Source organism: Marmota marmota, unplaced genomic scaffold (genome assembly GCF_001458135.2).
Source record: "Marmota marmota marmota unplaced genomic scaffold, marMar, whole genome shotgun sequence".
Lineage (NCBI taxonomy): Eukaryota > Metazoa > Chordata > Mammalia > Rodentia > Sciuridae > Marmota > Marmota marmota.
In genome coordinates this window covers 8,366,032-8,392,245 of record NW_026000102.1, presented here as the reverse complement: position 1 = coordinate 8,392,245, position 26,214 = coordinate 8,366,032, and the positions used below count along the sequence as shown (strand labels likewise).

General features: G+C 60.6%; 4 protein-coding genes and 1 long non-coding RNA gene across 9 annotated transcripts in view; 2 read left to right on the top strand and 3 right to left on the bottom strand.

Annotated features, from left to right (window-relative positions):
* Positions 1–6: 6 nt before the first annotated feature.
* On the top strand, positions 7–1,701 carry LOC125610810. The gene is made up of 2 exons (XR_007340866.1): positions 7–1,001; positions 1,477–1,701. It is a non-coding gene; the product is annotated as an uncharacterized LOC125610810 (long non-coding RNA).
* A 2,822-nt stretch (positions 1,702–4,523) lies between these two features.
* Positions 4,524–7,163, bottom strand: Tnfrsf18 (TNF receptor superfamily member 18). Its single transcript, XM_015501545.2, has 5 exons — positions 6,839–7,163; positions 5,970–6,086; positions 5,404–5,491; positions 5,060–5,262; positions 4,524–4,988 (listed from the first exon to the last, which is right to left on the bottom strand). The coding sequence occupies exons 1-5, from the start codon at positions 6,984–6,986 to the stop codon at positions 4,867–4,869; spliced, it is 678 nt and encodes a 225-aa protein (XP_015357031.1). The 5' UTR covers positions 6,987–7,163; the 3' UTR covers positions 4,524–4,866.
* A 3,605-nt stretch (positions 7,164–10,768) lies between these two features.
* Positions 10,769–14,515, bottom strand: Tnfrsf4 (TNF receptor superfamily member 4). 3 transcript variants are annotated; one of them, XM_048783838.1, is made up of 8 exons: positions 14,190–14,515; positions 13,281–13,468; positions 12,941–13,063; positions 12,352–12,453; positions 11,934–12,000; positions 11,262–11,458; positions 11,084–11,185; positions 10,769–10,991 (listed from the first exon to the last, which is right to left on the bottom strand). In XM_048783838.1, exons 1-8 carry the CDS (start codon positions 14,363–14,365, stop codon positions 10,786–10,788), a joined length of 1,161 nt encoding a protein of 386 aa, XP_048639795.1. In that variant the 5' UTR covers positions 14,366–14,515; the 3' UTR covers positions 10,769–10,785. The 3 variants fall into 3 exon arrangements, with proteins under 3 accessions (XP_048639795.1, XP_015357028.1, XP_048639796.1); XM_015501542.2 differs by having other exon boundaries at positions 10,769–11,001; positions 14,190–14,512; XM_048783839.1 differs by lacking the exon at positions 14,190–14,515 and having other exon boundaries at positions 13,281–13,802.
* Positions 14,516–16,978: 2,463 nt separating this feature from the next.
* The window catches only part of Sdf4 (stromal cell derived factor 4), a 32,255-nt gene continuing 23,019 nt past the window's right edge, over positions 16,979–26,214 (bottom strand). Inside the window, exons 1-7 of one of the 3 annotated variants that reach the window (XM_015501537.2) lie at positions 25,798–26,176; positions 23,101–23,576; positions 22,109–22,245; positions 21,475–21,588; positions 18,703–18,861; positions 18,270–18,445; positions 16,979–17,305 (exon numbers count right to left, since the gene is read on the bottom strand). In XM_015501537.2, coding sequence (XP_015357023.1) covers positions 17,129–17,305; positions 18,270–18,445; positions 18,703–18,861; positions 21,475–21,588; positions 22,109–22,245; positions 23,101–23,405 — 1,068 coding nt within the window. In that variant the 5' untranslated portion in view covers positions 23,406–23,576; positions 25,798–26,176 and the 3' untranslated portion in view covers positions 16,979–17,128. Of the gene's footprint in view, positions 17,306–18,269; positions 18,446–18,702; positions 18,862–21,474; positions 21,589–22,108; positions 22,246–23,100; positions 23,577–25,281; positions 25,520–25,797; positions 26,177–26,214 lie in introns of those variants that run through there. The other 2 variants (XM_015501538.2, XM_015501536.2) reach the window with 2 other exon arrangements.
* B3galt6 (beta-1,3-galactosyltransferase 6) overlaps positions 24,614–26,214 on the top strand; it is a 3,061-nt gene continuing 1,460 nt past the window's right edge. Inside the window, exons 1-2 of the mRNA XM_015501344.2 lie at positions 24,614–24,630; positions 25,464–25,891. Of these exons, the coding sequence (XP_015356830.1) occupies positions 24,614–24,630; positions 25,464–25,891 (445 nt within the window). The remainder of the gene's footprint in view (positions 24,631–25,463; positions 25,892–26,214) is intronic.

The window sequence follows — 26,214 nt, the reverse complement described above, 5'->3', positions numbered from 1 at the left end:
ACCCGCGTCCTTCCCGCGGCCCACCAACCCCGACTCCACCGCCGTCCTTAGGGCGAGGTGGGGGCTGCGGGAAGGAGGTGTGCCCGCCCCCACAACGCGGGCCTGTCCTCCCTCATGGCGCAGCCCACCGGCTCCTGATCTCCTGCCCAGGGCCCTGTGCTGCTCATCCCCCAGGACCGGCCTGCAGCCCTCATGACCCCCAACTCCAGCCTGGCACTGGGATCCGCCACAGTGAGGTTTCTCCAGGAAAGGTCTGGATCCCCATGGACTCTTCGGAACCCCTCTGGATTGCTCTTCTGGGGCTGCCCATGGCTCGCCCCGACCCTGCCCAGCACGGCTTTTATCTGGGCCTTGGACACCAGGCAAGGGCACTCTCCATAGCCCCACAGCCCCCCTTCCCCACAGAGGCCCAGACCTTGGAGGTGAAGGGCCCAGGGCTTTTGGTAGTGGTCCCGGAAGAATGTGGGGTCAGCACTGGCCAGGCCCCAGCAATCCTGAGGCCTCCCACACTACTCCCCGTGGGCCTGGGATTTGAGGAGAGAACTCCAGCACTCTGGGCCCTGAGGTGTCTAGGCCCTCCACCCAGTGGCCAAGGCATTACCTTACCGGCGTAGGAGGCTCCCCTCTCCAGGGGTCCTGCAGGCCCCCAGCTTGCACACACTTCTGCTTGTGCTACCCCAACTCCAAGTGGTCATGGCCAGGCATCAAATCCTCCTGAGCTGCCCCACTGCTGACCTTCCCTTGTCCAACAGAGGAGCCAGCTCCACCCCAAATGCAGAGTGGCTGCTTTCTCTCTGTCTGCATTGGAGTGATGGAAGCATCTGAGGGGGCCAGAGAACCTGTCTTGAGGCGCTGGCTCCCTACCCCTTGCAGGCAGGGCTGTTGCCATCCAGGGATGCAATTCCATGTCACCACTAGAGGGCGCTGTCTGCCACTGTTTCTGGCCAGCATACACAGGGACCCGTGCAGCCAGGAACAGACAGGGACAGGGGCTCAAAGAGGTAAAGTGAACCCCCCCCCCAGTCACAGAGCCCCTGGTCGTGGAGACCCTGGGGGTACACCTGTGGTTAGCCCATGCCACAGCTCCCATACACACTGCCTGCCCTGTCCTGGGTGCTCTATCCAACCCTGACCCAAGTCTAGTCACCCTGCTGCTGTGGCCCACAGCCTGGAGTCCCACCTGCTAGGCAAGAGCACACAAGTGTTCCTGTGGGAAGGGCCCAGCTCTGGAGTCCACCAAGGCCAGAGAGGGGCAAAGACCCTTTGAGGCCATATTGCCATAGCTCCTGGCTACTGCAGCCATGTCCCCTTAGGGTCACCTCTTGCTCTCTCCCTCTGCTCTTGTCACTGAAACCCCTGAGCCTTGGTGCCTTATAGGCCTCTTGCCCACTCTAGCGCCCAGCCCAAGTTGGGGTTCTGTTCCATGGTGGCCTCACTACTGTCACAGAACACTGCAGCACTCCTCACCTCCCACAGTTGGGCTATTGACCTCAGGTTCAGGGGCCTCAAGATGTCAGCAGAGGTGACAGAGCCCTTGGGAGGTGCTCCCCTGCTGCCTTGGGGACATGAGCCTGCACTAGACCTGTTCTGAGATGGACCCACTGGCAGTGCTTGGCCCTGTTCCTGATGAGCTCCCCAAAGGCCAGGACTGTATCTGGCAGCCCTGAGTGCCCAGATGTCAATAAAGGATGTTTCCTGAGATGCCCTGCTCCTTATTCGTTCCACAGGAATGACAGCCACATCCCGCCCCACGGGGCCCTCCCCAGCTCCTCCCAGCCCACATGCATGCTTTGAGGTGCCCTCTAGTCCAGGACTGCAAGGGGGGTCCCAGGGAGAGGTGGGCTGCGGAGCCCTGAGCCCTGGGTGTCTGGCAGGTGTGAGGTCTTTAATTCAGGCAGAAAGAACCAGCAGGGTCAGGGGACCTCACAGACCTGCTGCTGGAGAAGTGACCCTCCCTATCACACTCCCTCTTTCTCCCTCTCTCCTCTGCCCACTCCTTTTCCCTCCCTCTCTCTTCCAGGGCTAAATTCTGGGGTCCTGCTGGTGGGCAGGGAATTCAAGAAGTGTCCTCTACCAGCAGAAAGTATAGGGAGTCAAGTGGCCCCGAGGCCTGACCCAGGCTCCCATCCCTGCAGCCCACAGGGGCCGACCAGGACAGACCCTCACAGGGCACACACTGGGGCCTGCCTCAGCCAGGGCTACTGAGCACCTGGGGTCAGCCAGACTAAGGTCTATTGGGGCTGTCTGCTCACCCACCCCTAAGCCCCTTTCCCCTGGGAAATATCTGGTGGGATGGGGGGCAGAGGCCAGAGCAGCCCTTGACCTGAATCACCATTTCTGGAAAGCACCCCAAATCTTGGAGCTTTCTGGAAAAATGAGGCGATGGGTGAATGTCTGCCTGCCTGACCCAGGAGCGGGGGGTGAGCAGCTGGCTGAGGGGCAGCCCCTCAAGAGTGAGCCGTCCTCTGGTAGGGAGGATGGGACAGTGCCTATTTGATCACGTGGGGGCACATCCCAGCCACTGGGGCTGCCAGGCCCCGCCTGCCCTCTAAGGCCCCTCCAGTTGCTCTGAGACTTGGGCTGGGGGCAAGGGCTGGTGGCCAGTTGTGTCTAGCAAAAAAGTCTTTTCCGCATCCTCACCTTAACTCTCTCCAACTGGAAGGCATCTCACCCTCAGTTTGCCGTCCTACCCTGCCTGAATGCAGATCTCAGTGAAGGGAGGTGTCTCTTTGAGAAAGGCGAGTGGGTGGAGCTGGGCGGGCAGGCACCAACTGCGGCCGGAAGCACTTCTGGGAACAGGGGTGGCCTCTGGGGCCTTATCTGCGGCTGAACAAAACCTGCCAACTGTGGGGCGGCTGGGGAGAGTTGAGGCCAGGGGAGCTGCGGTTTTCCGGAAGAGCTGGAGAGCCTCCTATGGGAGGGGTCGGCCTGGGCCGCCTCGGGGGTCGGGGGGGCAAGCGTGTTTCCCCCCCCCCCCCCCCCCCCGCCAGCCAGCTCACCTGCTCTCCCACCCCAGCCCCTCTGGGTCTCCATGCGCCTCCAGGCAGCCCTGGGCTCTGCCCCCACACCTGGATCTCACGCAGGTGGACCCGGGCCAGGCAGGGGCTGAGGGGGACAGGGAGTGACGCCTGCCGAGAGCACGGAGGGGGCTGGGCCGGCAGCGGAATCCCCCACCTGCTCTGCACCGACAGCCTTCCGCCCCCACCCCCGTGCTGTGCTGACGTTTGGCCCAGTCGCCCCCACGGGGCCGCCCCCCAGGGGTTTCCAGCTGAGTCAGCCCTGTGTAACCTGGGCGGACCTCGGTGCTTTCTGGGGACACCCCCAGAGGTGTCCTGAGGGGAGCAAGGGTGGGGTCCATGGACCTGCAGGGGCGCAGTGAGCCCAGAGAGCCCCCCAGTGCCCCTTCCAGCTGTGCCAGGCCTGGTTGGCCCAAGAGTTTACGTGGCCTGATCTGCCTCACTCCCTCACCCTGGGGTGAGGGTAGGCTCCCGGCAGCTCCCAGAGCACAGAGAAGGTGCTGGTAAAAATGCTGATGCGGCGGTGTCTTAATAAATGGGTGACCAGAGGTAGATGACCACTGTCCACTATCCAGCACGTCCCCAGCTGTCCCTGGGCTTTTCATGTTCTGGGTCCTCTTGTCATCCACTCCCACCAGTCTAGGCATGCTTTGGCCTTCAGTCTTTCCCAGGAGCCTGTGCGCTGGGGGCCTGACACCCCAGATTGCAGGTCACTTATCTGCTGTGGGCTGGGCCCACTGCCCACTGCCACTGGGAGCTGAGGGGGCTGAGGGCAGATGGAGATGGGGAACGCGTAGGGGGCTGAGGGCAGTGGCCAGGTATGCACATGCCCCAAGGTGCTGCTAAGACTGGTCCCCACTGGTCTGCCACTCCCCGGACAGCCTTGCCAAGACATCCCTATCAGATCTCTCCAGTAGCAGCTGCAGCTGGGGCTGCCAGGAGGCTGTGAACATGCTCTGCAGGGTGGGACCAAGTGCCATGCCCTAGAGAGAGGGATCCAAGGACAGGAGAAGGCCCAGCGCCAAGGCAAGCCACCTGGAGGCTGCTTCACATCAGAAGTGCTGGGGCGGAAAGTGACCAAGTCTGAGTCCCTGGGTACGGGGCACAGTGAGGCAAGTCAGGTGGTGGGCAGTGCAGAAACCAGTCTCCACTGGCTTTCAGAGGGGTGGTGGCCCAGAGACCACAGGTCCAGCACGTGGCAGCTCAGTGGGGGCCAGAAAAGCAAGGAGAGGTGGTCTGGCTAAGCACCAAGAAGGCAGGTCCGGTGTGGGGCCTCTCCTCCGGGAAGCCTCCTGAGCCCTGTGGCCCCTGCCAACTGCCTGTGCCCAGGACTCGAAGAGTCCTGAACTGTGCTCCCCCACCCCAGCTGGGAGCTCCTGGGACGGGACTTGGCTGTGCCTTTGAAGCCTGGGAAAGGGACCATGGCTGTGGGTGGACAAAGTGCCCCGAACCCCAGCCCTGGGCTCCCTGCCCTTCTTTCCATCCCCCATTACACATCCACTCAGGTCACTGAACAAGTGTTTATTGAAAACCACCTGCAGCCAGGTTCCCCTGCTGGACACTGCACACCCGTGGGGGGACCACAGACCCCACCCCAGCAGGGCTGGCCAGGGAGGAAGGCAGTCATGGCTGCCCATCTCTCCCACAGGGCCAGCCAGGGCCACCACCCTCCTGCAGAGTCTAGGGAACTTGTCACTGTCACCATCCTGTACCCACTTCCACCGTTGAGGGGAGCAGGGCCGGGCCCAGAACAGATGGAAAGCAGAGCCCTGGCTCCCAAGGGTCAGCCTGGGCAAGCTCCTGGGGAGGGTCTGGCTTGGGGTGCAGCTTCTCCTGAGGATGGTCAGCCTCACACCCACGGATCCCCCAGCTCGTCCTTCTCCAGCCGCTCCCCCCGCTCCTCCTCAGGGAACTGGCAGCTGCAGGCATCCTCTGCTGGTGGGGGGAGCACCTCTAGAAGTGGCTGGGTCTCTGTAGGGGGGTCGTGGTCAGCAGGCAGCCTGAGCCCTCCACCCTCTCTCCTCCCCTGGGACCCAACTGACCTTGAGGCCACATGTGCTTCCTCCTCAGCTGCCAAATGTGCAGGCTGAGCTGGACTGTGGTCAGGACGAGGATGCAGGTGGCCATGGCCAAGAGGAGGATGGTCAGCTGGCCATGTGGCTCAGCGGGCAGAGACCCCAGGAAGCATACAGCATTGTGAGTTTTGTTCCCATGGAACATGGTGAGAAAACCAAACTGGTCGCAGCTGGGACACAGACACAGACACGGTCAACCTTGGTGCTCTGGGCTATTTAGGGGATCACAGGGCCCTCAGGGGTGGCCACCCTGGGAGGGACAGGACAGGATCCCTTGGAGCTACATGGCCCAGGCCTCGCTCAACACTCACTCTGTCCAAGGTCTGCAGCGGCCCTCGTGGCCACTGGAGAAGGTCCCCACAGCGCAGTCCACACACCTGAAGCCGAACTTGAACTTCCCTAGGAACAGACAGTTGACAGACTGCAAGAAGCCCTAGGGTAGGTGAGGACACAGGCCGGCGACAGGGTCCCCTGGAGTCTGACCCCATGGTTTCCATTCACCAGAGGTCTCTGATGCCCACAGGACAGGAGTCCTGCACAATCAGTGCCCGCGTGTACCAGTTACAGAGCTGGTGCAGATGGACAGGGCAGGTAGCAGGCCCTGAGTCATAGTTAAGAGTGAGGGGCTGGAATCCAGACAGCTCCTGGACACCCCCACGGGCCCTCAGAGCCAGCCCTGAGGGTGTGAGCAGCACAGGCCCAGGATATGAGGGCAGGAGCTCCCCTAAAGCTGCATAGTCAGGAGACGGCATCCGAGATCCTGGTCTCCGTGCTCAGAGGATGCACCCACACCCCAGCAGACTGCACCCTGCCCACCACACTCCCTGGAGCTCTGGGTCTGCCTCACACAGCCAGCAGTGGCCTCCCAGGGACTCACCTTCAGGCACTGCTTCCTGGCCTGGAGGGCAGGGGTGGTGTGTACAGGTCTGGCATCCAGGGTCCCCGCAGTGGAATTCGGACTTGACACATATACAGTCAGAACAGTTCTTCTCATCTGGGTGGAGAGGGAGCCAGCCCCTCAGCAGCCAGCCCGAGTCCCCTCCTTCTCCTACTTCTCTTCTGACCTCCACCCTCAGCCAGCTCCAGGCCAGGAGCCTGGGCTTTGTCCAATTCAGTCTCCACCTCCCGGGGCCAGCCCCTCAGCACACATGGCTGGCTGACGGTGGGTGTGACCGGACAGGAAGTCACCTGGGCCTTCCTGAGAGCCCCCTTCCCCCTTCCCATCCTGCACTACCCCCCTCCAGGCCCCAGGGACACTTCAGAGGCTGTCCACTGTCCACCACAGCCTTAGAGATGTGGAAAAAATGGGGTCAAACCCCAGAGGACCCTTTCACTGACCCTTTCAGAGCTGCCCTCCCCACCCCCAGGCCTGGAAGGGTGCTTTCCTGCAGTCCTCATCCTGGCACTACCCCCTACCCACTATGGCAGCAGCAGCAGAGGGGCCGAAAGACGTGCCTGGACCCCAAGCTGGGCAGGAAGTGGCCTGGGTGATGGCCAAGGTTCCACCAGCCGACAGGAGACAGGGAAGCCTTCCTTCCCCTGAACCCCAGGCACTCTTGGGGTCTCCAGCTCCCTCAGGCCCCTGGCCCTGTTCCTTGACCTGAGGACACCGGACTCAGCTAGAAGCCTCAGCCTCCCTGCGAGATCCCACGGAGACCGAGGCTCTAGGCCCTCCTTGGCCCAGCAGCTGGGTCTGCGCACGCGAGGAGGCGCCCGTCCATCCCCCGCTCCCGTGCTGCGTCTTACCCGGGGCACAGGAGCCACAGCAGCGCGCATCGGTCCCAGTCCCTTGCAGCCAGCGGCCAGGGCCGCAGTGCTGCCCTCGCGCGGGACTCAGACCCGGACCCAGGGCGCAGAGCAGCATGACCCCGCACAGGGATGCCTGCGGGCCCATCGCGCCCCTGGGCGGTCCTGCTCCGGGGATTTTAGGAGGCCTGGCCTGCTCGGACACGCCCCGCCCCCGCCCTAGTTACCGCCTCCCTTGCTAGCGCCAGGCCTCCCCACCTCCAGCAGGCCGGGCGGTGTCCGGGCAGGGCTCTTAAAGGCCACCCAGAGAGGGTGGGAGGCAGCCTTCCATGAAGTATCCAGACCCCCAAAGAACCTCAGCATGGGTCCCACTGCTGGGAAGCCTGGGAAGCTAGGTGGGGAGCTAGGACCAGCCCCTCCCACCCAGCCCACCCTGCCGCCTGAGGCTGCAGAGTGTATACCGGTGCACAGCTGTGGGTTGCCGCTGTGTGGGTCCCCCCCCTGTGGCTTAAAACCTCCAGGGGATCCCCTTTGCCTCTCCCACCGCAGGGAGCTGACACAGCTCCAGACTTGAGAGCAGAGAGGCATAACCCACACCCTGGGCCTTCCTGCTTCTGCACCTCTGACAGCTGGTGGCTGCAAGTCTCAAAGGGATGTCTGATCAGGTGTCCTGGACCTGCCGACGTCATAACTTGGGTCACATCTCCAACCTGTGGGCAGTCACCTCCCTGAGCCCCCTGCTCCAGGCCCACCCAGCACTCCTGGGCATCACCACCAACTTTCCCAGTGACAAGTCTCACCTGGGGGCTGAGAAGCCTGAGCAGTCCAAGGAGGCTTGCTGATAAAGGCAACCCTTCAAAGAGGCTCAGAGAGACAGAAGTCTTGCTCTGAGGTAGAGACCAGAGTCTCATCCTCTATTCCCTCCGGGATGCCTGGATGTGAAAATGAAAGGGACTCCAAGGCAGGCAGGGTGATGAGCACCAGTAATCCCAATGACTGGGGAGGCGGAGGAGGAGGACCTCAAATTTGGAGGACAGCCTCAGCAACTTAGTGAGCCAGTGTCTCAAAATAAAAGAAGAGCTAGGAATGTGGCCCTAGGTTCCATCCCCAGCAGCAAATAAATAAATAAAAGGATTGGAGATGTAGCTCAGTGGTAGTGTGCTTGCCTAGCATGTGAGGCCCTCGGTTCCACCCCTAGTACTCAAAACAACAAAACAGAAAGTGGCTCCAGAGAGTGACAGCAGAGAGATCCAGAGTGGAACCAGCCCCTGCAGTCAGAGCTGCAGCTGGCCCTGCCCTGTGCCCTGGGGCCTGCCAGAAATGCCCAGCTACGGGCCTTCTTGGAAAGAAAGAGTACAGGTGCTGGCTTCTCCCGCTCTGGTCTCTGGATGCTGAGGCTCAGGCCACCCAGAGCAGAATCCCTTCTGTGAAGAGCCCAGAGATCTCTGTGCAGCTCTGGTGGGTCTGAGTCCTGGAACAGAGAGGAAGCCACTAGCCCCTACCTAGATTCCAGGTAAAGGTGTTGAGGGAGAGCCCGTGAAGTCTGGACCTTGCTCCTGCTCATCTTAAAGACCCAAGAGGTCAGGCAGGTCCATGTGAGCACAGGGTCCCCCCAGTCATGGTGAGCACACAGTACACGTGGCCTCTGCAACATGGGGCATCCTCTACAACAGTGCTGTTCGTCTGCACCATGAGCCCCTCGTCTTCTGGAAGCAGTGAGGAGGGGCTCCTAGAAAGGAGGAGCCTCCTTGCAGGGTGGGGCCAACCATGCCTTGACCTGCTGGCTTTCAGCAGTAAGGGCAGTGTCCCCTGGAGGGGTCCTGTGGAGGATATGGCCCTGGTGTCACAGGGCAGCTCAGAGGAGTAGGCTCTGAATGGAGGCTGCTTCCCAGAGACCTAGTGCCCTGGTGGCAGCGGTGGAGACTGGAGATCAGGATGCGGTTGGGGATGCTGGTGAGGTCAGCAGCCTTCCTGCCCCACCCTCTCCCAGGGCCCTCCTGGCGTTTTCTGCCATTGAGTGGCAGAGACGTGGTTTCTGCCTGCTCGCTCTGTTTGCCCACATTTTGTGAGCTTCAGACGTCAGTGGTGTATGCTCACAGCAGCAGGGTCCCTGGCCAAGGCCCCATGAGTCCCCACCTTGTCCAGCAGGGGCTGACAGAGGGTGTGACGCTCCTGGCAGAGCAGCTTCTGGGGCAGAAGGTGGTAGTGGCTGACGCCTGGGCCCCGGGCCTGGGCCCTAAGGGAGGATATGGCAGGGCAGCCAGGCCTGGGGTCTAGGCAGGGCCTGGGGAGATCCGGGGATTTTCAGGGCAAGGGGGATGGAAAGTGAGCCTAGCGAGAGCACAGAAGGAAAGAGAAGGTGACCCAGAGTCCCTGGGGCAGGTCAGAGCATCCTGCAGGGGCAGGGGCCCCAGATTCTGAAGTGGGAAGGGAGCATCAGGAGGCTAGAGGGTCTTGCCCAGAGGGACGGGGCAGTGGGTGTGAGCTGTGGGGGAAGGAGGACCCCTCCCCAGCTAGAGGAGGCTGCAGCCACCGCCAGCTGCAGACCACAGACCTTCCAGGCCTCACAGATCCCACCCCACAGCCCCTCCCTCCAGGTCCCCAGCTCTGCCCCCCGCCCCCCCGCCTACCCTGCTGCCCCAGCTCGGGGCAGGGCTGCATGCTGTCCTGCTTGTTGCAGAACCCAGCGGAGGGGACTGAGCCATCCAGGATGGCTGATGCCCTCGGTGGTAGATTCAGGTTGTCAGAAAAAAGGTGTTTGGGAAGGGGAGTCAGAGGACTGGGAGCAGGAGAGCCAGGCACTGGGGTCAGACGTGCTTTGGACTGCAAGTGACAGAGTGCCCCAACACCACAAGGACTCGATATCACAACACGTCATAGAGTCAGGCCAGATGGCCAAGGTGGCCAGGCCAGTGAAGGCTGTCCCACCTCAGCTCTGCTTGCTCCCGCAGTGAGTGGCAGCTCCCGACACTAGCCCCTCTCCCGACTTGTGGATTTGCTCATGTGGTCGGCCACACCTGCTGGCCATTTCCCCCATGGGATCAGGACCCTCCCATGTGGCTTCTGTCTTTAGGTCATTGAGCATCTATCAGGCGGCTGTGGTCCCAGAGCTTGCCCTCGGACCCCTGAGCAGCTGAGGGCGGCTCTGGGACCTTGAACCCCAAGGGGGGTCACGGCCTCCTGTCTCTCAGCATGGAGTTGGTGTGGCCTGGGAGGCCGTCTGAGCTGTCTTCAGTCGACTGCTTACTCTGCTGTCGGTGGACTTTGGGGCTTTTCCACCTCGGGATGATTTTTACATGAGGTGGCTGTGGACACTTGTTCACATTCAAGGGCGCATGTTTCTGGGGGGTAAAAGCCCAGGAGCAGAACAGCCAGGTCTCAGGAGAGAGTTTGGTCCAAGCAGAAGCCTCTAGATTGACAAAGTGGCTGCCCCATTGGGTGCCCCTGCAGGGACATGGGGACTGTGGCCAGCTACCACCAGGGACTCCCCAGGCAATGTCCTCCCACCAGGGACTCCCATGGCCACTGCCCACCAGGTATAGGGGTGGGGCTTAGAGGCTGGAGAACAAGTACAACCCCAGGTTTTCCCCAGAGCCGCAGAAGCTGAAAGGAGGCTGGGGCTGGCAGGGCCCCTGTGTTGACCAGGGCACTAGGGTCCTTCTCTCTGACAGGGTTTCCCCCCAGTCAGCCTACGGTGTGGGTCCCTCGGAACAGAGGCCTCTGTACAAGCTCTCAGGCCCAAGCTCCCAGGCTCCACTCTGCCATCTCCAGTCCCTCCCCAAGACCCCAGGACTCCACTAGGACACTTTCAGTCGCCTCCCACTTCCCACCCTCAAACTGGAGCATGCCATGCCCACTCAGATGAGCCTCTGAGCGGACCCCCACCCCGAGCTTGGCGGAGATCCCTCCCCAGCTAGAGGGGGGTGCAGCCACAGTAGCTGGTGTGTTTATTGGGGTGCCGTTGGGCAGGTAGTATGCACAACATACGTAGGAGAGCCCAGAGCCGGCCCAGCACCTAGAACGGTGTGGAGGGCACAGGTGGGTGGCCTGTGCCTGGGGCGTTTCCCCACAAAGCCCACCCCCAAGATGCTCTCAAATCTTGGCCAGGGTGGAGTGTGCGTCGGGCTGTTCCTCTTGAATGGGGGTCCGGAAGCTGTTTCCCCCTAGGGAGAAGAGGGAGGTGGCTGGAGGTGGGGTGTCTCTCTCCTCCAGGAGGGGCCTGGGCTGGTCACAGTGGACACTCACCGGATGACCTCCAGGCCCTTCCGTGCAGGTGCAGGGCCAGCAGGACAGCCAGGGGAGCCAGGAGGCTCAAGCCCAGGCCCAGGACAGCAGCCAGCGGAAGGCCTGCAAGGAATGTCAGTGAGGGGGGACCCCCACCCCACCCTCCATCCCTACTCCCCTTCTGGGCAAGGCCCCTTACCCCTGCGGGCCTCTGATGGGGGCGTGGAGGGCCCTAGAGAAGTTCCAGGCAGGGCTGCAGTGGACAGGGCAGTGGTGGGCCTGGCTGTGGGGCCCTGGGTCTCCCAGGGTAGTGTGCCTGGGGAAGTCCTGTTCTCGCAGAGGGTGTCTGAGCTCATGCTGCCTGGTTTTAGGGTGCGCTTCCCGGTCAAGGTGCAGCTGGGGGAGGGGGAGTCGGTCAGTCAGGCCAGAGGGTGATGGGCTCCACACCGGATGACCTCAAAAGCCTCTGACTCTCGGCCAAAGGTATTGGAGGTAGCGCCCTACCCTCCTTCCTCAGGCCACACGCCTTGCTGCACCTCCCCTCCACCCCCATGACCCCCAACCCCTTGTCCCCATTTTCCCCAGCTCCCTGCCGCCTCTGCACCCCAAACCCACACAGCACGCCTCTTCCAGCTCCTGGAGTAGAACCCCGGAGGACGGGGGCCTCACACCCCTGGGGCCCCGAGTTATGATCCCACATGCCTCCACTCTACCCGCAGGGACCCTGCTGTTGGGGACAGGCCTGCCGTTGGGGACAGGCCCCAGGAGCTCCCCAGCCAGGGCTTCCTGCTCCCTGACCTGGCCCAACCCTCAGTGGGAGCCCAGCGCTCCCCCACCCCGAGCCCCAGCCCCTGCCCCCAGCCCCACTCACTTGGTCCAGGGCTTGCAGGCCTTGTTGTCGCCTGGTGAGAAGTGGCCAGCAGGGCAGGGGGCACAGTCTGCAGCAAAGACCCCGGAGGTCTTTGAGCTCTGACCCCGGAGGTTCCTGGAGTTGGGGCCTGTGGGGCTGGTGCTCACCCCCATGGCAAGCGGCTGGGTGGAAGGCCTCTGGAAGACCCCTGTGCGTTCTGCCCACTGACCCTTACCAGGGAGCTGATGGGGAACCCCATTCTTGATGTGACCCTTCTGGCCCAGCCCAGAGGGGGAGACACTGGGGACCGACTGTGTGATGTGAAACATGGCTCATTCACACCCTTACCAAGGCCTGTGGCTTGAGGGTACCACCTCACACGCACTGGACATGCACAGACACTCTCCCACCCCGGGGCCAGGGCCACCACAAGGCTCACCGACTCCAGGCTTAAAGCCATCCAGGGGCTGAGTGCCTGGCCTACAGCGGCAGACAGTGTCCTGCGTGGGTGTGCATTTCTTCTTGAGCTCACTCCCACTTCCTGGGGGTGCAGGTGGAGGCTGTGGAGGAGGCTGCAGACAGTGCCCCAGGAAGGGGGAGCTGGCCTCCTCTCAGTGCAGCAGAGGCCAGGACTGAGGGGCTGCTCCAGCCTCATCCCAGGCCCCCCTCTGCAAGCCCTGAAGCCCCAGGGTCTCAAGCCTTCCCTCCGGTGACCTCTCCCTGGCCCCTCTGTTCCTCTGAGTCACCAGACCCTGGTGAGGGCCCTGTGGCCGCTCTGGCTCTCTTCCCCACCCTCCTTCCACCTGTGAGCCCGCAGCACCTGAGCTGGACACTGGTGGCTCCCGGGCTTAGGTAAGGCCACACGGTAGGAACTCCACGTGGCCCCAGGCAAGCCACAGCCAGAGCAGGGTGAGCCTCAGCCCCAGGAGGGGGTCTGGGATGCAGGGCTGCTTTCTGCAGCTCATGGGAATGTGGTGCTGGTTGTGGCTGCCCCCCTGCTGGCTGGGGCCCTGGTGGGTGGGGCTTACTCTGGTTGCACTGGGTACAGGGCTTGCAGGCCTCGTAGTTGACTGCCTCATTGTAGGAGTCCGGGTCGCAGGGGAGGCACACGGTATCCCTGGGTCCCTCACAGCGGCTCACCATCCCACTACCTGCAGCAGAGCTCAGCACATTGGCGGCTGAGCCAGGCTGGCCTGTGGGCACTCACAGGCCACTTCCTGGGCTGCACAGACCCGAGCCTTCCTTCTCAGGACAGGCCCCAATCAGGCCAGGTCCTCCAGAGCAGCACCCAGTGTGCTCCTCCCAGGACAGCATGCCTGTGTCCATGTCTCCTCTCCTCTGGGTGTTCCCCACCTGGAGGCTACTCACCTGGCTGGCACTCTTGACAGCACCTTTGGCCATTGGGATAGGTGTCTCCGACACAGTTCAGTGCAGCCCTGACTTCAAGCAGGAGCCCAAGGAGCAGAAGGGCAGCAGGCCCCCAAGCCCCCGCGCACGTCCTCATCTCTGCCTTCACAGGAGTCTGGGGGTTTCCTGGCAGGATGTGGCTATAAGGGCTGCGGGGGAGGGTGGGGAGGGGCGGGAAGAAAGTGTGTAAGCAGGTGCGTGCCTGTTGGCGTGCACATGCGTGTGTCCCTGCATCCCTGTCGGGACGAGCGTTTGTCCTTGCTGATGGCCTGGACAACCCTGTCTTCCAGAGAACTGATTACAGGCTGTGGGAGACCAACCTTACATGTGACTGGGTCACACTCCCCGGCTGGGTGCTGAGGCGCTCAGTCGCAGAAATGTGGCAGAGCTTTCCCCACCCTTCTTGGGTGCAAGGGTCGCTGTCTCGTGCCTGGGTGTGTCTTGCTACAGCCCATGGATGGAGCTAGGCTCACCTGTTCCTTTGTAATCTAACCCCTTGCCCTGTTTAGGACAGAATCTTCCATGGAAGGGCCTTGTGTGTGTCCCCTCCTCTTACTGTGCCCTTGAGTGTGGCCTACCCAGGTGTCAGTCAACCTGCTGACAGTGGACATCATGAAGATACTCAGCCCCCTGAAACCTGACCCCTGGCCTCATTTGAATAGCTTCCCTCAATAAAAGGGGTCAGCAAGTGTTCTCGCTCTCTCTTCCTGCGGACCCTTAAGGTCAGAGGAGCCGTCACAGCGACCCCAAAGAAAAAGGTCTTTGTGTCTCTTGTGTGGTTATTTTGTGCAGCCCAGTTAGCCCAGTGTAACTGGAGTGACCCCTGAGCCTTTTCGTCACGAGATCCGAAACCCGCAACAGGCCACTCACAGGACAGGGCCACACGGAGAGACAGGAACTCCTGGGGCATTCATTCCTGAGAGCAGCCTCGTGTCCACGACCCAGGGCAGAGTGTGCATGCAGCCACCTGGGCATGGGAAGGGAAGAGCACACACAGGTGCACACCCATGTGCACATGTGTACAACAGGGACACATACACGTGCATATGTTATTTGTGATAAAGAGGAATCAAACCCAGAGGCACTTTACCACTGACTACATCCCCGGTCCTTTTAGTTTCAAGACAGTCTCACTAAATTGCGAGGTTGGCCTTGAACTTGCAATCTTTCTGCCCCAGTCTCCCAAGTAGCTGGGATTATAACTGTTTTAATTTTTTTGCAGTACCAGGGATTGAACCAAGAACCTCATGCATGCTAAGTGCTCTACCACTGAGCTACATCCCCAATCCTTTATTTATTTATTTACTTATTTTGGAGACAGGGTCTTCCTAAGTTGCCCAGACTAGCCTTGAATGTAGGAACTTGAACCCCGCTGCCTCAGCCTCCAGAGTCACTGGGATCACAGGCATGGCCACCACACCCAGCACAGACTTTCTTTTCTTACATGTGGACACCCTCTGATACCACTCTTGCTTGAAGAAAATGGGTCGGGTAAGGACTGGGAGGGCTCTCTCTGTCCCTTCTGTACCTATTAAATTGTGCCATGACAGGATCATCTATTCCCGAGTTAATTTTGAAAGCTGCAAATGGAGTTCCCCACCCCTGCAGGATGAGCAGAGGGAAGGGGCTGGAAATCCCCCACCCACGAGCCACACAGGTGAGAGTGGCCTGGCCCACCTGCAGGAAATTCCCAGCCTGGAGGCGGGGCCAAGTGGGGACCAGACAGCAGTTGGAAGGAAGTGGAAGGAGAGACCACCCCCCTCCCAAGCCTCTAAGTGCAGTGGGGTCTTGGAGGAAGGAAGGTCCTCATCTTTAAACCCGTGGCCCATGAGCAGCCAGAAGCCTGCATTTGCCAAATGGTTTCTTTTGAGGGTGAGCTGGGGGTCTTGATGTGCACCTCTTCCACTCTGAAGCAGCCTTCCTCCTCTGCCTGCCCCTCTGGCAAGGCTGGTCTCTTCTGCCAAAAGCTGTGCATGACCGGCCAAGGGGCTGGCACCTGCCCACAGGTGACCTGAGGTGCACTGAAACCTGGATGCTGGCTGCCCACCCTCCAGCAGGTTCATTTGGGAAGCAGCATCCCCTGCTTGAAGCTGCCCTGCCGGTAGTGACAGTGGCACTGCCTGTGCAGTTCCCATGGCCTTGGGTGGGAAGTCCCAGGTCTGCAGAGGCACTGTCAGGAACTGCCTCCAGTCTGTCCACTGAACTCAGATCCCTGAGGTCTGCAGGGGAGACCACAGGTGTAAGCAAAAGGACCCGAGCACAGCCTCACGTCCATGACCCAGGGCAGTGTGTGCATGCGTCCCCCCCTCCCTTGAGTATGGCAGTCACAGGGGTACCCAGAGCAGCTGGGTCACAAATGGCTGACCTGGCGGCCTCAGAAAGAACAGGTGCACACCACAGCGTCCAGCCTGCCGTCAGCTCACACCTCGGCTGCTGCACTGCCCACGGGCCAGTTCTCAGATGCCGCCCCAGCCCAGGGCCATGAGCTGAGGGGGACCAGGAGCACTGACTGGCAAGGACAGGCTACAGGCCAGCCCAACGTGGTCACACCCCAGAAGGGTGGGCATTGCCATTTGGGAGACGTTACAGAAGGCAGAGCCTGTGGGGACTTTCCTGCTGACACCACGGTCTGGGATCTGAAGTCTTTCTTCTGGTCTACAAACCAATCCCGATGCTAGCACACCCTCAGAGCTGTCGGGGTCCACCCGTACTGCACAGAAGCAGGTCCTGGTGGAAGATGGCCAGTCACACAGGAATGCAGGGTGGGCCCAGGATGGCAAGAGGCAGGTGGCACACCAGCCGTCCTAAGGCACCCGTCCCACTCTCCACCCCCCCCCGACCGTGCTCTGCTGCTGACCCCCACACAAGACTGACTCATCGAAGCCACCCACCAGCTCCATGGGCACAGTCCCCGCTGGTCACAGCTGTCTCATTTTCTGTGGCTGCCCTCTTCCATCTTTAGTACAATCAACTGTTTAACAAAAGCTGGGAACCCCTCACGTTAACCAAATGCCCACCTCAAAAACTTCTAGCGAGGGCTGGGGCTGGGGCTGAGTGGTCGAACACTTGCCTAGCACTGGGCTCCAGTCTCAGCACCACATATAAATAAATGAATAAAGTAAAGGTCTATCAACGTCTTCAAAACAAAGAGAGAAACAGAGAAACAAAGACAGACTCTGGTGGAACTGCCTGGCCTAAGACACTCCCAGCTGCCGTGTTCGCTTTTTCCACCAAAAGGAGGGAGCGTGAGAAAAACCGACTTATTTTAGATCAACGGTCCTTGTGACAGGAAGGCTGGCGTTTTCTCAGGCTGCCTGCGGTCCCGCGTGGTCCAACAGGCTCCAGGCCCGCCCAGTGACCCACCCGGGCCTCGTCCAGGAAGCAGGGCCTTCCTGACGGCCCGACCACTGGCAGCAGAGCTGATTCTGTCCTTTCAGTTTTCCAGGAAACGGCAGGAGGTACGCCATTTCCCACGGTGTGGGCAGCCCGCGAGGGGCCCGGCGCTGACGCGGTCAGCACCTTCAGCAGAACTCAGCAGTTCTCAGAAGAGACGGAGGCATGGAGGCCCAGAGGGCAGAGCCAGGCTGGGCACGCTCAGCTCAGTCTGGCCTGGGGACTGGCCACCCGCTGGACCCGCACTGCACAGGGACACACAGGGTAGTGAGCAGATCTTTAATGAACCTGGGCCACGCTGCGGTTGGGAACTGAGCCAGAGCTGCGCATGGCCCGCAGGAAGGAAGGTTCTGGGCAGCACACTGTGGCTGGTGGTGACCCCTGCAGGTGGGACGAGCCCCCCCACCCAGGGCCGCTCAGAACTCCTCGTGCACGTTGCGGGCGTAGTCCATGAGCTTGCTGCCCGTGAAGAACTCGCTGTACTTGAGCACCTCCTCGGGCTCCAGGTGCTGGTTCTGGTTCTCGTCCGCAATGGCGATCATCTGCTTGGCCTCGTTGAGGGCGTTGTACTCGTTCATGGGGTCCATATAGTTCTGTGGCAAGTGCCGGCATGGTCAGCAGTCCACTCCCCACACCCTGAGTGGCCCAACCCAGCTTGTCCTCCCCCACACACCTGGACATGGACACCGGGACAAGCTAAAGAGTGGCACATTCTGTCTCAGGGGAGAGGCACAAGGCTTTATTGTTGTAACCACTCAAAGTGTGGCTCCTCGATTAAAATGCCCACTGGTTGCAGGACAGGGAATGTGGGCATGTTCTGGAATGTTCCAGAAGGGAGATGATGATGGATGGGAAGCACACAAGAAGCTGGGGGCCCTGAAACACCTGCCTGGGGCCTGCAATGGGTCATACCAAACACACTGGTGTGGCCACGAGGCAGGGAGGGCCCGGCCGGCCGTAGAACCCAGGGCTGATGAAGGGCTGAACCGCAGCCAGCCCTGCTCACCATCAGAGAAACTGAGGGCTCTGGAATAGAGCCCCGTGACCCTCCACACCCGCCTGCCAGCCCACAGGCCCCTTCAGAACTGGGTCCAATGTGTGCTTCCTTCTGGGCCCTGAGAAAGGGTCCAGGAGCCCCCGACACAGGGCAGGGTGTGCAAAGCGACAGAGCCCTCGTCCATGAGGCCAGGGCCTATCCCAGCACCACCAATAAACAGAAAGCGACTGTGACAACAGACTGCAGTGACAGCTATTTAACACTAAAAAAAACAAAACAAAACAGGAAAAAGACAGAATCCCAACACCTCCCAAGGACCGAGCCGCCAAGTCAGGAGCAGGCCCCATGGTCTTCCGGGAGTTTCTGTCTCTCTGATGTGTCTGGGCAGAAAGGCCAACGCCCACCCTGGGTGGGCCCTCCTGGAAAGTGCTAGGTACAACCAAGGACCCGCCACAGCCAGCCTTACCCAGGTCCACGGCCACCACAGTGGCCGTCCTCTCTCCAGTCACTGTTGTGGGCTTGCAGGATGCAGCCCTGTCCCCAGGGCTGTCCTCACTCACCTCCAGCTCCTCCATGGTCACGGTCCCATCGTGATTGGAGTCAATCAGCTCCTCAAACTCTCTCCTCCTGTCTGTCACCCAGCTGTCGTCAATGTCCTGGCCTTGCTGGTTTTCAACGGTGCCCACAGGCAGCGAGATGAACTCAGGCAGAGAGAGCTGCTTGTCGCCGTCCTGGTCTACAGACACGGGGCAGGGAGGGGGGGGACACTTGAAAGACACCTTGTGTGGCGATGCTGCAGACTGTGCCAACAGGTGCCTCTTATGGACCTGCTCCAAAACCTGGCCAGGCCTGGCCTACCCTCCTTCCCGGCCTCTGGGCAGCAGAGTGGTGAAACCTGGCCACTCAGGAAGCACAGGCACTCCAAGTCACTGGTCACCCCCAGGCCTGAGGCCTGCTGGGCCGGATGCAGCCCAGCCATAGGATGGGCCTTACCCAAGTCCCGGATGATCTCCTTGACCATGAACTTGAGCATGCCCCGGCTGTGCTCAGGGTGAAGGAATGACAGGAACTCATCCTCCGTCAGCAGCAGGTCTGCAGGGGGATTGTCTGCCTGATACCAGCGGTCTCTGAGGTTCTCCAGGACTTCCTGTGCTGAGAGAGGCAGGCCTGTGAGCATCCTGGCACCAAGGCCAGAAGGCTCCGAGAGAGCAGCCTGCAGGACGCACTGAGCTGAGGCCCAGGGCCTGGCCCACCTGGGAGGGCAGGGCCTACGGGGCGAAGCCCAGGACCCTCTGACACAGCCCAGACCCCCGTGGCCCTGACCCACGGTCCTGACCCCTGGCCCCGCACACTCCGGCTGTTTACTCCTAGGCAGAAGTGGAAATCACGCCGCGGGCTGACTCACCCCCGCAGTCTGCAGGAAAGACGGCATCGCCTGCTCCCTACTCACTGCACGTGCAGCCTCACCCAGCAAGCACGGTGCTGCAGAAAACCCAGTTTCTAGAAATGACTGAGGTGGTGAGCAGAGCTTCCCAGGGGCCCTCCCGGCTGGGCCCACGAAGAGCTTGTGGACACGGCCCTCGCTCTCTGAAGCGGCAGCTACCTATGTCTGGGACATCCCCACACGTCCCCAGGCAAAACAGGATACCCTCATCCTCCTGGGACCCACTGTGGTCAGTGACCACGTCCTGGTGCCTGCAGCGAGGCTTCACCTGGGTCCTGACTCAGCCCCAGGCCCTATCCTGGCTACAGAACCCCCTCCAGAACCCGGAGCCCTCCTAGCTGTGGCAGCTGGGGGTGACCTTTGCATCTCAGCGCTTTCTGCTCAACAGGCCACCCGGTGGTGGCCTAATTCACAGGACAGACTCTGAACAAAGATGGGAGCCAGGGGTGGTGGCACATACCAAGAGTCCCAGCTATGGCAGACACTGGAGTCAAGAAGACTGCCTGAGCCCAGGAGTCCATCTCAACAAACCAAAAATTAAAACAAAAAAAAATTTAGGAAGGTGGGAGACACGGGGCTTGGTAAACACAGGCTGCCCCCTTCCCTGGCTGCTCCATGGATGGCAGGACGGGGTCAACCCTGAGACCCAAATGGGACAGGCAGACCTGCTGAACAGCCCATCCCAAGACCCTTTCTCTGGGCAGGATCATTCCACAAGACAGCACAGGAGTCTTGTAGCACTGTCCCACTGAACTACCCTAAGACCTGCTGGCCAACCCCCAAGACACACTCCCTGGCACCTGTGGATGGGACCTCTGTGGGAAGAGGATCTGGATGTGAACCTCCGGATCTGGTGGAGAAGGTCGACGTACAGGCTGGAGCATGGACTGGGACCTCAGGGGCACACAGGCACCCAAGATGCCATGAATCCTGACACACCGCTACTGAGTCCAAGGACAGACAGGGACTTCGCATGTGCAGGAAGGACATGTCCTACACAGGACAGACACACCAAGTGAAGGGGCCCAGAGACGACCAGCCCCCAAAGGAAGATGAGGTGGAAGACAGGGCCAGCCAAAGCAGCTCCCCACTGCTAGGCAGGAGGACAGACCCCAGGGCCCCCCGAAGGGGAACTCCAGGGGCAGCAGAGACAGGTGAGCAGGGAGGAGGGAAACCCAAACATCCAAATCCCTCCTTCGGGACAGAGCTGGGCTGGGCAATGGGGCCTGTCAGCCCAGCATGGGGGGCTGAGGCAAGAGGACTGCTGGGGCCCAGGAGTTTGAAACCCATCTAAAAAAAAAAAAGAAACCGGAGAGAAAAGAGAAAGACAGGAGCAAAGTATTACCATGGTAGGGCCTGCGCACGGGCAGCAGGAGGGCTCAAGGCTCACAGGCTTCCCTGCTGCCCACTGGGCCCCGCCCCGCCAGGGAGCCACACACCCCAGCTGAAGGGTGGCATGCAGGGCCCACAGGCACCAGCCCCCACGGGGACAAGGTGGACCGATAGGACACCATGGGCCTAACCTATGTGGAGCCAGACGTGGGCCGAGGGAGTCCATCCAGCATGACAGGGGCGAGGGCACAGGGAGGGCACAGAGCCAGATGGGTCTAGTCCCCTCATCCTGCTTCACAGGGCATGTCCATGAGACAGTCCTCCCCACAGTCCCCTGGAGCCGGGCCCTGCCCCTGCCCCTGCCCCCTGGTGTGGCATGGCTGACACCAGGCTGAGGATTCCCCGTCGGCCTGCTCCCCACACCCCACACCTGACGGAGGCGGGGTCCCCTGGAAGGCACAGAACGCTGCCGGCTCCTGCCTGACTGCTGCTCTGTGAAGGTCTCTGCCAGGCCCTGCCCACGTGCCTACCACTGGGCCTGGGATCGTGGCCCAGGCTGTTCTCTCCATGGAGCCTCCCCTCACGGGGCCAGCTCTCCCTGCCTCCCGAGTCCAGAGATCGGCCTCGATCGTAACTAAGCCATGGCACTGAGGTGTACAGTGTGCCTGCCAGTTATGCATGCACCCCAGAGCACCTACCCACCACTCACCACCCTCCCTGCGGGTGCCTCAGGGTGTGTGGATCTCCACACAGCCCCCCGTTTCCCTCTTAGCCACCCACCCACACCGTCCAGAGGACACCACACGCACATGCCCAGGGGTGCTTCACCCTCCCCTATAGAGCTGGAGCAGATCCCCAGGCCCAGGCCTTGCAAGGTCTGCCAGGCATCCTGTACAGACCTGTGAGGCTCAGGTGCCCTCTAACCACAGCTGGCCACACACACCCAGCAAGGCGACCCACTGCCCCACTGCCCAGGACCCAGCACTCACTCTCCTCGTCCACCTTGAGCTCCTCGTGGTTCCTGATGGCATCAGCAACCTCCTTCTCACTGTGGCCTTTGCTTACCAGGAACTTCACTTTGTACTCATCCCAGGAGACGCGGCCTAGAAGAACAGGTCTGTGAGGACACTTGGCAGGAAGCACTGCGAAAGAGACTCTTAGTTATTGTAGGACACCTGTCAGAGATCCTTTGGTCACAGTGAGCTGCAGGGCAGAAGACCGGGACCACCTGCTCTCAGCATCCCCCCAAGACAGAGGTCAAGGGGTGGAGCACCCAGTGCCTAGCCCACAATCCGGGCCAGCACCCTGGACCTGCCTTTTCACCAGCAGGGCCAGCGGGGGTCTCCATCACACAGGGCCAACTGAGGCACAGCCTGGCTGTACACAGGGCAGGAGCCCCAAACTCCTAACAAGCTGAGTTTCTTTCAAGGAAACATGAGGACCACACTTGCTACTCTGTGTATCCTACATCTTCAGTGAATGCCAGCCACTGTGAAAACAGACCAGCTGGCAGCAGCTCTGTGTCCCTATGGTGCCCCCTGCCATGCTCAGGGGCCCCTGCCTCTGGCTTCCTTGACCTTCTGGTCCCTTGCCTGGAGCCCTATCCACCAGGCCCCAAGGTACCATCGCCATCAGGGTCCACAGCCCGGAAGTGCATCTTGTTCTCCTTAACAGCCTCCTGGAAGTGCTCGGCCGTCTTCTCCATGATCCAGCGCTGCATCTCCTTGGCACTGATCCTCCGGTCAGTGTTCACATCCACCCTGTGGAAGAGCAGACGGAGGGTGAGATCAGACACGGCCCCCAGAACCCCTGACAGACAACATCACTGGCCTTCAAGACTCCAAAGGCCGCTGCCAACCTGCCGGGAAGAGTGACACCACCCTCCCCATGGTGATGCAGAAAACCCGGGCTTAGGGTTTTCTGGGGGGCTGTTGGAACCCTGGAGAGGTGGGTGGTGTGGTCCGCAGCTGCCACTGGGGGCAAAGTCCATCCGAGGAACAGACCCTCCCTCAGGCACAGCAGCAGAACCATCCAGACCCTGTGGCCTCCACTCATGACTGTTCACCGAGCACACTGTGCAGCAGGTGGCCACACAAATGCCTGCCCATCTGCAGGACTCAGAGCAAAGACCCTGTCAAGGGAGGAAGAGACCCAGGGCTTGGGGACAGGCGACAGGAACAGAGGAAGCAATAGGAGCCATGTGCATGTTCTGTGACTGTGGCCACTGCGTTGCTCCCCATCTAGCTAGAAGTGCAACCTTCTGTGACCCCACCCCACCATGCCCTTGACCACAGTAGTGGCCAGCAGAAAAGGTGGGTGTGAGAGTGTGAGAGGGAGAGTAAGTGTGCGTGTGCGCGTGGGCTGACACATAGCCCCAGGGAGTCTCCTGGTTCAGAGTCCTCAGACAGCTCACCTCTGGCCCTGAACCTCTGCTGACCCAGGCTTGATAAACAGCTCAGGGCCAGCAGCTCCACCCTCAGCCCAGCACCACAGACCTTATGAGCCCATGCTTGTAGTGCTGTCCCGTACAGGATGTCCTCGGGGCCCCCACCGTCTCCCACAATGAGCAGCCAGACTGGACCTTGTGGGTGAACATGGCATGCATGGGCACCTACTTGGAGAAGATGACCATCAGCTTTCTCCGGCTCCTCCGTGGCTCTGCATCCTCGTCAAACCCGTCCATGTCTTTCCCCAGGAAGACCTCCTGGTGGAAGTCCTTGTTAAGGTGCCCGTCCATCTCCAGCTTCACCCCATTCAGGTGGTCTGGGGGCAGGATCTCGTTCTCCTCCCTGTTGACTGCCCTCTCCCGAGTGGAAGAGTGGTTGGCGGGTCGAGCAGATGCGTCCATCAGAAGGATAACGCCCAGGAACCAGAGGCAGTGTGCAGCCAGGCCACAGAGGGGAGCCTGCCTGGACACCATCACTGTGAGCCAGAAAGGGCGGACAGCTGGTAATGTGCAGGCCAGGAGCTGGACACAGGGGAGCTGCAGAAGGCCGTGGCTCCAAGCAAAGCCCCAGGCACCACCAAGGGCTGAGGCACGGGTTGAGGCCCAGGGCCGAGAGCTTCCAGACCTTGAAAAGCAGTTAATGGTCTAGAAAAAAACACAGATCCACCATTTAGTGCAACTCAGCAAACACTTCAGCAAACATGCTCATCTTACAGCCAGAGGCAGAGGTCCTCATTCACAGGATCAAGACCACGAGTGGTAGTTCTTTTTTCTTTGCAGTGCTAATGGAACCCAGGGTAGGCAAACACTGTCATTGAGCTACAGCCCTAACCTCCTCCCTACTTTTTTAAGGACCCTGGGTCTCAGCCAGGCATGTGGCTCACGCCTATAATCCCAATGGCTTGGGAGGCTGTGGCAGGAGGATCACAAGTTCAAAGCCAGCCTCAGCAAGTTAGCAAGGCCCTAAGCAACTAAGCAAGACCCTGTCTCAAAATAAAAAATAAAAAGGGCTGGGGATGTGGCTCAGTGGTTAAGCACCCCTGGGTTCAATCCCCGGGTTTCTAGCTGTCTCTTGCTGACAGCGGTCAACTACCCCATGACAATAGTATAACCTGCCGACACAGCGTGACTCTACCCCTCCTCCTCCAACCTGTACCTGGGGCTAACCACTCACTGTCCAGGTTCTGACTTGAACACTCTAGAGCTCCATTACCTTGGCTAAGTCACCCGACCTTTCTGACCTCAAGTGTTTCACTGAACATCATGAAGCTCACCACCCCACACATGGGGTTTTGTGAGGACTGGGGACCCTAATGCAGAGTGCTGGCAAACTCTCCCACTCACCCAGGAGGGATCCAGCCCCTACTCCCTTCACACTGTAATGACCGACCCCTGTACACATGTGCATATACGCATCCCTCTATGCACGTGTGACCCCATACACACATCCTCATTCACAGCTATTGGGGAACACCAGGAAGGTGTTTCATGTGCCCCTGAAATCTGTCCACCTGGCAAACCCCTGCTAGCCCTTCCAGGTACCTCTGTGCCTTGTGGCTGCTCTACAGTCCTGTGGATCCTAGTGGGGTATCTTACGCAGCCTCTGTCTCCTAGAACTACCACGCTATCAGCACACACCAGACACTCAGGAAGTGCTGCCTCTGGAGACATAAACAGCAGAGATGCTGCTCTCAAGGTGGTGGGTGGTGGTGGCAGACAGCCTGCCAAGAGCCACAAGCTGAAGGGACCTGGGGTCTCCAAGGAAAGAACTCAAGCCTGCCCTGCTGCTTCCTGGGGCAAGGACCAAGACAGCCGTCTTCTGGTGCTGACTTCACTAACCACTGATGTAGACACACACAGGTGCAAAGGGCTGAGCTCTGCTCCTTGACACAATCTAGGCAGTTCTCAAGCCTACTTTTTTTTGGAACTGAGGATTGAATCCAGGGTGTTCTACCACTGAGCTACATCCCCAGCCCTTTTCATTTTATTTTGAGACAAGGTAAGTTGCCCAGGCTGTTCTCCAACTGCCTCAGCCCCCTGGAATTATAGGCATGCACCACCACACCCAGCTTGATCCTATTTATTTTGATGAATCATAAGGAAACTCGTACTTACACAACATTTAGTGAAAAGTCACTCAAATAATCACAAATATCAGGAGTCCATCCAGTGAAATTTCTCCTGGGTTCACAGCAGATACTTATCTTATCGTGAAAGCAACAACAGGACTGAACCAGTCGGAAGCTCACTTCCTAGCCTCTCCAGTCCGGAATGGGACTTCCTAAGGAGCCGGGCTCCAGACGTCACTTCCCCACGAGGAGTCCTTCCCACCCACAGCAGCTGGACGCACCTAAGAGGGTCTGTCAACCGCGTCCCCAAACGTTAACATCTGCCTTGACTCTTCCAAGAGATGGGGCCACACTCAGATAAACTTCCAAGACGGCATGTCCTACAACGTCTTATTTATCACTCTCTGAGCTCCTCCTGGCCCCGGTTCCTCGGTCCCGCGTGACTGTGCCACTGGTGCGGAAGGGACAGCAGTGCCGGGGCGCGGCGCGTCTCCCCGGACGGGGCTGCAGTTCTGGGACCGGCTGCGGCCGCACTCACGCGTAACAAGGATCCAGAGACCGAGCCACGGTCCGGGGCTCTGCGCTCGGCTCCAGGCTCCGAGCCCCGCCGCCGGGTGGACGTGCACGGAGGCAGCAGGAGTCGGGGCAGCCGAGCCCAGCCTCGGCTTCCCGCGGGCCCGAGGACGCCGGCTAAGCCACCTCAGCCCGCGAACCCAGACCCGGAGCAGACAAAGCGCCTCGACCTCCGGACGCGCACTCGCGAGCCGCTGAGCGCTTCCGGCACAGCCCTCACTCACCGCCTCCTGCACGCGCCGGTCCGGGAGCGCAGCGGAGCGCTCGCGCCGCTAGCCACCTCGGCTCAGGCCGCCGCCATCTTTCTTCCGGGAAGAGGCGGGCAAGCCATCGGGCCGTCGGGGACGTGGGCGCCGCCATCTTTCCCCCGGGCGGAAGCACCCGCGCGGACGTTCCGAGGCAGCCAATGAGAGTAGCATGCGGGAACACGTGATGAGTGTCCTGGCTCCGCCCTCCCCACCCCGGTAAAAGGCCGGACCCAAGCACTACCGAACTCGCGGCCTCAGGGCGACTTCCGCCCACGGCCCGCCGCCCGGTGGAGCACCAAAGAGAGGGCCAGACGCCCGGGAGTGTCGTGTGCACGCGTCGCCCCCTCGGCGCCACGCCTGCGCATTCAGCGCGGCTGCTGCCGCGATGAGACT